Source organism: Enhydra lutris, unplaced genomic scaffold, assembly GCF_002288905.1.
Source record: "Enhydra lutris kenyoni isolate GAN:26980312 unplaced genomic scaffold, ASM228890v2 scaffoldscaffold20, whole genome shotgun sequence".
NCBI lineage: Eukaryota > Metazoa > Chordata > Mammalia > Carnivora > Mustelidae > Enhydra > Enhydra lutris.
The window spans coordinates 18,980,864-18,991,121 of record NW_019154104.1 but is presented as its reverse complement, the minus strand read 5'-3'; the positions used below and the strand labels follow the sequence as shown (position 1 = coordinate 18,991,121).

At 37.6% G+C, this 10,258-nt stretch overlaps 1 protein-coding gene across 2 annotated transcripts in view; it reads right to left on the bottom strand.

Moving 5' to 3' along the window:
• Positions 1-1,621: 1,621 nt before the first annotated feature.
• The window catches only part of LOC111148590 (acylphosphatase 1), a 16,566-nt gene continuing 7,929 nt past the window's right edge, over positions 1,622-10,258 (bottom strand). For both annotated transcript variants that reach the window (XM_022505281.1, XM_022505282.1), the window contains exon 3: positions 1,622-2,035. In XM_022505281.1, the coding sequence (XP_022360989.1) occupies positions 1,820-2,035 (216 nt within the window). In that variant the 3' untranslated portion in view covers positions 1,622-1,819. The remainder of the gene's footprint in view (positions 2,036-10,258) is intronic.

The window sequence follows — 10,258 nt, the reverse complement described above, 5'->3', positions numbered from 1 at the left end:
GCGCTTCCGAGGTGACCCGCTGGGAACGCGCTTTCGTCGGTGACACCCAAATGCGCACGCGCACCAGCTGTTCTCTGGGAAAATACCTGGGGATCTCTTCACAATGGTACCCCGAATTCTCAATCCTTCTCCCCCCTACCATGGTGTGAAAGGCTGTTCCCAGCAATTTTCACTTCTGCTCTTTTCGTTTTCCTTTCCCCTTCCACCTTCATGTGTACTACCTACCATTTAATTCAATATATATGTTATTTGTGTTAGTAGGTCTTCTCTCACTAGAATGTAAACTATTTGAAGGTAGGGATTTTATCTAGTTTGTTTGCAGTGCCTGCCCTGTTAGGCACTCAATGGATGAGTAAATCCACAGCTTTCCATCTTACAGAGTTATAGCATTTCAGAGATGGGAAAGACAGAGAAAATAGCCCATCCCTCTTAATGTGCAGATAAAGACACCAAGAGTCCTTTCATTTGCTTTCTTGATATATTCCTAATGCCACCGCAGCTCCTTTTCCAACTGAATGAGAACCGTAAAAATGTGAGAATAAGTGTTTGGAAAATTATTAACCCAATCCTCAGTTTTTGCTTCCTGTCTCATTTTCATTAAAACCTATTATTTCCAAAAATTTTAATTTATGACCGACTTGTTAAATCCAGTAAGCGTTTGCTATAAACATGTTTAATGGCTGACCAAGCCAAACTGGGAAACGTGAGGGCTGAGGAAGCAAAATCCTGATTATTGCTCGTAGGGGTGCCCTAACAAAATACCAGATGGAGTGGCTGAAACAACAGAAATTTACTGTCACAGTTCTGGAGGCTAGAAGTCTGAGGTCAAGGTGTTGACAAGTTGATTTCTTCTGAGACCTCTCTTCATGGCTTGTAGATGGCGGTCTTTTTCCTCTGTCTTTACATGGTCTTTCCTCTGTGCATGTACATGTCTGTGTCCAATTTCTTTCTTTTTTTTAAGGACACTGGGGCATATTAGATTGGGGCCTACTCTAATGACCTCATGTAACTTTAATTACCTCTTTAAACGCTCTATCTCCAGATTGTCCCATTCTGAGGTACTGAGCCTTAAGAGTTCAACATATGAACTGGGGGTGGGCTGGGGGTGTGTGATGTAATTTAGGTCATAATATTGCTTTATATGAAATCCTTGCCCAGAGGAAAGGAATGACAGCAGAAACTCCAGAAAAGTAATTAGTCTGAAAACGTCATTTGAACACTAACAAACTGAAATTGTGGGATTTGTTATTATTAGGTATGCGATTTCCTGAAGAAAACTTCATGGAAACCATGTAAAAAAGTGATTCAGGGGCACCTGGGTGGCTCAGTCGGTTAAGTGACTACCTTCTACTCAGGTCATGATCCCAGGGTCCTGGATAGAGCCCCACATTGGGCTCCTGCTTAACAGGGAGCCTGCTTCTCCCTCCCTCTCTGCTGCTCCCCCTGCTTTGTGCTCTGTCAAATAAATAAATAAAATCTTTAAAAAAAATAGTGATTCAAAGTAACTGCCTTTTCTTTCAGCTCTTTAAATTATATCAAAATTCTCTTCCCACAGATGTTTACTGAATAAATTCCTCTTATTTTGCCCCACATGCAGTTTAGCAAGACAGTACCCTACACAAAAGGTTTTAATGTATTTTTATTTATTTAGAATTGTGTAGAGTTGGTCATCTATCATATATATAATATAATGTAATATTCAAATATCTGATACTAACATAACTTACTGACCAATTCTAATACCGAACACAGACTAGATCTATATTAACAATAAAAACAAAACCAGTGAGTTTATCTTAGAAAATTTAAATTCAAGCCATTATTTCACAATCTGGAAATCTGAGTAATCCAACTTTACGATGACTTTCTCATTCCTGAAGTTTGCTCTGTCGATGTGTGATTTGGGACTTCCTCTTGTCTCAAGCCATTCCTGCATATGACGCACTTTGGAGATGGGACCTTGCAATTGTCCTTGCACAGTGCCCTCGTCAGTGTTCTGGACCCAGCCAACTAATCCCAGCTTTTTTCCCTCAGCCTAAGGGAAAGAAAAATACAAAAGAGAGAAAAATCCAGTGAGATTGAACAAAACAGTAAGACTACAATCAGTTGCCAGAATCTTGGCCTAGAATCAAGCCACCGAAACTAATTTGATGTTGTCCAGAACAGTCAAAACAGAACTACAGCAAGGAGAATCTCATTGACCTTAACATGAAGTGTTGGCCATTTGACTTCATCTCCTCCTTCTACCCTATAAAACTTAGGCACTAGAAATTTTCGCTACATGCTCAGACTTAAGTATTAAAGCAAATCAGATGCTTTTAAAATGATTCCCTGAGGCTGATTGTTGTTAGGATCCTGGGCGGTATCTTGCTCATCTTCCCTTCTCCTAATCAAGAATCTAGTGGGTATATTAAATAGAAAAAGCATGAAGTTATCTGATCCTTCTCTTTGTCTTCAGCCAGGACCACACCTAAACAAATCCAGATGAATGAGTGTCCATTGTATCTTTAAAGATCATTATTTCCTGGGCAACTCATTCTTTTGTTCTCACTTGAGAAAAATTGTCTCACCCAAGGTTTTTATGTTGCATCCAAAGCCCACTTTCTGTCCTCCTAGAGAAGGAAAAAGCATGTAGTGATCTGCCTCTGAACATCAAAGTTTCATGAGACTACATAACTGTTGGGTTTTTCCTTGACTTTCTTCTCTTCTGTCTAAATAATCACAGCTTTATGAAGACCGTCTAATCATTGCAGTTGCTTTTCTCCTAGCCTTTCCAATGTTCTTTCCTTTACATCATGAAACTGTGGAATGACTGAAAAACTGGGAAACGTAGCCGTGTTTAGAGGTAATTTTTTTAAATTTGCAAGCAGAAATATTAGAAAAGTTATCATTTAAGTAACCTATCTAAATGGAAGGAATTGGATTACAAAAGAAAATGGGAGTTACCATGACTGCATGCCCAAATGCCAGAGGAGTGACCTAGTAAATATGGGAAATTGCTGCAGTTGGCCAAAGAAAATGTTATGCACAGCAAAACCATGTTTGATGAGAAACTAAAGTATCTATCAAATCAGTTATGTTCAAAGCAAAGACATGTTTGTATAATGAACAAAAGAGACTGCAGCCAAATAACAATTTAAGGGATACAGAGGAAATTAAGGAAGAAAAATAGAAAATATCTATAGCATGTATTAAGTGCCAAAGATGGGGCACCAAAAAGGATGTACCAAATGGATATTAAGGAAGCCTATATCCAACTGACTTTGTATAACAATTGTTCTCTTCTGCTTCCAATTAACCTATGAGAGTTGGCTATCCCCAGCTCTTCAAAGTTACCTTATATGGTAACTAGCTATAATAATGATTGTATTGAGTTTTGAGTAGGAGTTGATATAAATTCTTAAATTGCAATGCGATTTATCTGATTTCTAAGAGGGAAAAAAAAACCTCCCAAATTTGACTAGTGAGAATGGGAATTTCCGGTAGGTTTTATTTGTGCATTTGATTCTGTTCTTACTTTTAAATACCATAATGTTGCTGACTTATGTTCTATTTTGAATATATATCTAAATGAGCAAATAGTGTTTGGTCCTAAGAAAATTCCAAAAAGCTAATTTTTCCTCATAACCATATTCTGGAAACATTATTTTAAGGAATATAATCACCAACTCCAGTTTCAATCTAAAAAGAAACTCACTTCAGATCAATAACCTAGACTTCCAACTTAGGAATCTAGAAAAAGAAGATCAAGCCAAACTCAAAACAAGCAGAAAGATAAAAATGATAAAGATTAGAGTAGGAATTAGTAAAATAATAAAAAAGAAAAATCAATGAAACCCAAAGTTGGTTCTTTAAAAAGATCAACTAAATTGCCAAACCTTTAGCTAGACTAATAAAAAAGAGAGAAGGCTCAAATTACTAAAATCAGTAATTAAAGAGGGGGGGCAGTACCACCAACTTTACAAAAATAAAAAGGATTATAAGGGAATACCATAAACAATTGTGTGCCAACATATTAGAGAACTTAGATGAAAAGGGGAGATTCCTAAAAAGACTCAAACTACTAAAACTGACTCAAGAAGAAATAGGCAGAGGCGCCTGGGTGGCCAAGTGGGTTAAAGCCTCTGTCTTCGGTTCAGGTCATGATCTCAGGGTCCTGGGATCGAGCCCTGCATTGGGCTCTCTGCTCAGCAGGGAGCTTGTTTCCTCCTCTCTCTGCCTGCCTCTCTGCCTACTTGTGATCTCTCTGTCAAATAAATAAATAAAATCTTAAAAAAAAAAAAAAAAGAAATAGACAATCTGAATATGACAAGTAAAGAGACTCAGTAATTTAAAACTTCCCACAAAGAAACACCTAGGGCTTGATAGCTTCACAGGTGACTATACCAAATGTTTGTTTGTTTGTTTGTTTGTTTATAAAGATTTTATTTACTTATCTGTCAGAGAAGAGTGTGAGGGAGCATAAGCAGGGGAAGTGACAGGCAGAGGGAGAAGCAGCCTCCCTCACTGAGCAAGGAGCTCGATATGGGACTCGATCCCAGGATTCTGGGATCATGACCTGTGCTGAAGGTAGACGCTTAACCTACTAAGCCACCCAGGCATCCCAATATACCAATGTTTAAAGAAGACTCTTTCACCAATCCTTCACAAACTCTTCCAAAAAACAGAAGAAAACTCCCCAAACCACTCTATTAAGCCAGTATTGCCCTCATATCAAAACCATGCAAAGACATCACAAGAAAACTATAAACTACTATCACTTGTGAATACTGACACAAAACTCAATATGAGCAAATCAAATCTAGCACCATATAAAAAGGATGGCACATCATGAAAAATTGGGATTTATCCTAGGAATGCAAGGTTGGTTCAACACAGAGAAATCAATTACACCATAGTTTAAAAATCATAGTAATTAAAACACAGTATTAATAAATTATAACAAAGCATATTAATAAAACAGAAATGAGATGAAAACAGATGATCAACTCATAGATGAAAAAAAATCTGACAAAATCCAACACTCAAACTAGGAATAGAAGGGAATATACTCAACTTAATAAAAAGGCGTCTGTGAAAAACCCACAGCTAACATCATACCTAATGGTGACAGACTGACTATTTTCTCCCTATGATCAGGAACAAGACAAGTGGCTCTTGGGGTGCCTAGGTGGCTCAGTCAGTTGAGCATCTGCTTTTGGCTCAGGTCATGATCCCAGAGTCCTGCTCGATCATGATCGAGCCCCACGTCAAGCTCTCTGCTGAATGGGGAGCCTGCTTCTCTCTCTCCCTCTGCCTGCTGCTCTGCCTACTGGTGTGTGCTCCCTCTCTTTCTCTCTGTCAAATAAATAAATAAAACCTAAAAAAAAAAAAAAAAAAAAAAAAGACAAGTGACTCTTGCCACATCTACCCAATATTATACTGGAGGTTCTAGCCAGGGCAGGGAAAAAGAAATAGAAGGCATTCAAAGTAGGAAGGAAGAAGTAAAACTACCTTACTCACAGATGACATACTCATTTACAGAAAAATCTTAAGAGGTAAACACAAACACACATACAAATTAGAACTAATAAGTCTATAAGATTGCAGGATACAAGATAAATATACAAAAATCAGTTGTATTTCTATAAACTGGCAATGAACAACCAAAAATGAAATTAAGGGAACAATTCCATTTATAAATAGTATTGAACATAATAAATTTCTTAGGACTAAGTTTAACAAAAGTAGTACCGGACTTACTACATAGAACTATAAAATATTGTCAAAAGAAAATAAAGATGTGAATAAATGGAAAGACATCCCATGTTCATGAATTGGAAGACAATATTGTTGAGATAACAATACTTCCTAAATTGGTCTACAGATTTTAAGCAATCTCTATCAAAATCCCAGCTGCCTGGGTTGCAGAAATTGACAAACTAATGGTAAAATTCACATGGAAACATAAGGGACCCAGAATACCTAAAAATAATGTTGAAAAGGAAGAACAAAGTTGAAGGACTCACACAACCCAATTTCAAAATTTACTTCAAAGCTATGACAGTCACAGTGTGGTACTGGCATAAGGATAGGTCAATGGACTAGAACTAGAGTCCAGAAATAAACCTTACATTTACAGCCAATTGATTTCTGACAAGGGTGCCATGACAATTCAATGGGAGAAAGTAATAGTCTTTTTAACAAGTGATCCTGGGACAGCTGGATCTCCACATACAAAAGAATAAAATCCACCTATCTCACACAATATAAAAAATTAACTCTAACTGGATTAAAACATCTAAAGCTAAGAGCTTAAGTGATAAAACCCTTAGAAGAAACTTTCAGAAGAAAACATAGGTATAAACCTTCATGACCTTGGATTAGACAAAGGTTTCTTAGATACAACACTAAAGCACAAGCAACAAAAGAAATAATAAATTAGACTTCATCAATATCAAAACCTTTTGTGCTTCAAAGTTTTCATCAAGAAAATAAAAAGAAAAACCGCATAAGAAGTATATGCAATTCATTTAAGTAATACGGGACTAGTATCCTGAATATATAAAAATTTTTACAATTCAATAATAAGAAGACATAACTCATAGCAAATGATTTGAACAGACATTTCTTCAAAAAAGATATACTTTATTTTCTTTCATGTGCCAATAAGATAGATATTTAACATCATTAACTATTAGAAGGCAAACAAAATCACATACACCAGGTATATTACATACACCAGAATGTTATTCAGCCTTGAAAAACAAGGAAAATCAGATACATGCTAGTGAAATAAACCAGTCACAAAAGAACAAATACTGTAGGATTTCACTTATATGAGGTACCTAGAGTAGTCAAAGTCATAGAAACAGAAAGTAGAATTGTGATTACCAGGAGCTAGGGAGGGAAAAGGGGAATTAGGAGTTATTGCTTAAGGGATACAGAGTTTTGGTTTTGCCAGATAGAGTTCTGTGGATGGATGGTAGTGATGGTTGCACAATGATGTGAATGTCCTTAAGGTCACTGAACTGTACACTTAAAAATTGTTAAAATGATACATTTTGCATTATATATATTTTACCACAATTAAGAAAGTGTTTTGCACAGTTCCCAGATATAGGAGATTTCCTAGTGTCTTTCTGTTAATGATTTGTAGTTTAGTTCCGTTGTGGACGGAGAACATGCTTTGTATGACTTCAATCTTCTAAAATTCATTTATACCTTAAAATGAAATAAAACAACAAAAACCAGAGTGATATAACACTTCATACTCACTAGAATAATAGTGGCTCTAATAAAGATAAACAATGACAGCTGTTGACAAAGATCTGGAGAAATTGAAATTCCCATACATTATTAGTGGAGATATAAATGAAATGAAAATAGAAAATAGAAAATATAGGGTGCCTGGGTGGCTCAGTCGGTAAGTGGCTGCCTTCAGCTCAGGTCATGATCCCTGGCTCCTGGGATCGAGGCCCACATCAGGCTTCCTGCTTGGCGAGAAGCTTGCTTCTCCCTCTCCCGCTCCCCCTGCTTGTGTCCCTCTCTCACTCTGTGTCTCTCTCTGTCAAATAAATAAATAAAATCTTAAAAAAAAAATAGAAAATATACAAAATAAATGAAAATAGTTTGGCAGTTCCTCAAAAAGTTATATATAAACTTTTACCAGGTGACCCAACAATCTACTCTTAGGTATATAGACCCAGGGGAATTGAAAAGAATGTTTATATAAAAACAAATACCTAAGTGTTCACATAATAGCCTAAAAGTGGAAACACCCTAGATGTCCATGAGTTGGTGAATGGATATATAAACTGTGGTATATCCATACAGTGAAGTATTATGCAGCCATAAAAAGGAATGAAGTACAGTAGTCTCTCTCCATCTATGGTTTAACTTTCCCTGGTTTTGGTTACCCTCAGTCAACTGCAGTTCAGAAGATGATCATCCTTCTGAAGTGTCATTAGAAGGACAAAAGTAGCCTAATGCTACCTCACAGTGGCCACATCATTCACCTCAATTCATATACAGACATTTTATCATCTCACATTATCACAAGAAAGGTGAGTATAGTACAATAAGATATTTTGAGAGAAAGACCACAGTTACATAGCTTTTATTATATTGTAATTTTTCTATTTTATTAGTTATTGCTGTTAATCTTTTACTGTACCTAATTTATAAATTAAAATTTATCATCCATAGGTCTATATATAGGAAAAAACATAGTATATATATGGTTTGGTACTAACCAGTTTCGGTCACCACTGTGGGTCTTAGAATGTATTACCTGCAGTCAAGGGGGACTACTCTACTGACACATGCTATGATATGGACCAACCTGGAAAACATTACATTAAGTGAAAGAAGCCAAACACAAAAGACCACACATTGCATGATTCCATTTACATTAAATGTCCAGAATAGGCAAATCCATAGAGACAGAAATGAAGTTAGTGATTGCCAGGGGCTGGGAGGGATGGGATTTCTTTTTGTTCTGGAATTAGTGCACAATTTTGTGAATAGACTAAACACCATTAAAATTATACACTTTTATTTAAAAAGGTGAATTTTATGGGATGTCAATTACATTGCAACTTTTAAAAAAGTTCCTTTGAGTTCTATCATCATTTATTCCAGGAATGAGTGATTAATGGGATTGAATTCAGAGGTGAGATGATATCAACATATAGACTGTCATGAAAGAAAACAACTGTTAAAATGAACATACGGTTAAATGACTATAAGTAGTAAAGAATACGTTATAAGTCTAATTAAGAAGAAAAAGAGATGGCATTTTCTTTCTTTCTTCCCCCTTTTTTTTTTTTTTAAAGATTTTCCTAATTTACTTGACACAAAGAGAGCGAGAGAGCACAAGCAGGGGGAGAAGCAGACAGAGGGAGAGGGAGAAGCAGGCGCCCCACTGATCAGACTGATCAGAGAGCCTGATGGGCTGGAGGTGGGGGGGATCATTCCTGGAACCCTGGAATCATGACCTGAGCTGAAGGCAGATGCTCAACCAACTGAGCCACCCAGGCACCCAGAGATGGCATTTTCTTGTAGTTTTCCAAATCAATATTTGTTGTCTGCATTATTTTATTGTCTCTCTGAACTGTGGGGTGGGGGGACAGTAGAGAAAGATGAGCTATACTACTGTCCGGTCCTTTTCCCTCAACAACTTTAATATTTCTTTGAAGCTGTCACCCCCATTCACTAAGTTACAGGAATTTACCCTGCATAATTGGTACCAAAGCAAACTCCAACATAGCTCTTGCTACGACTTTTCAGCAATTCTCTTTCAATAAGCACTTCATATATGGAACAGGAGGAAATGATTTGCAAGTGATTGGAAAAAAGAGGTAATGACATGTAACATCCATATTTCGAAGATTTCAGGATTGAATTTTATGTACCACAGTACCAGGAATGCGACACTTGGAAAGTTCCGCAGTCTTAACTCATTATCTTTGGCCATACATTGGGAAGGCAACAGCCTGATATCCCCTTAACAGAGACAGAAGGGAAACTGAGATTACAACTCCATGTGCATGTTGTGGGAAGATTAGTGACATTAAGGCAGAGGTACAGGCTGTCAACAGTTTCTTCATCCTCACAATTACACCATGTTACTCTAATAGGAACACTAGACTCCATGTTCAGTGTTACCATTACTTAGCCTAGAATAGATCAAGTATTTTCATTAGAAAAGCTTTAGCTTGAAAAGGGAACTCTTCTTTCAGAGCCATAATGAGTAGAAAGGAATCAAGTGGGGGAATGGGCAAGGCTGAAGAAATGAAAGAGGTCTGAAGAAAATGCAGCAGCTACAGAGGAAGCAATTACATAAATTTCATAAATATCATGAATTCATCTAAATGCTATCTGATCGGGGCACCCGGGTGGCTCAGTCGGTTAAGCGTCTGCCTTCAGCTTAGGTCATGGTTCCAGGGTCTTGGGTTCAAGCCCTACGTCAGGCTCTCTGCTCAGCAGGGAGTCTGCTTCTCCTTCTCCCTCTGCCCCCCTCTCCCACTCGTGCTCTCTCTCAAGTAAATAAATAAAATCTTTAAATGCCATCTGATCATTGCAAGCTGATGCAGCCACTCTGGAAAACAGCATGGAGGTTCCTCAAAATAGGGGCGCCTGGGTGGCTCAGTGGGTTAAAGCCTCTGCCTTCAGCTCGGGTCATGATCCCAGGGTCCTGGGATCAAGCCCCACATTGGGCTCTCTGCTCAGCGGGGAGCCTGCTTCTCCCTCTCTCTCTGCCTGCCTCTCGGCCTAC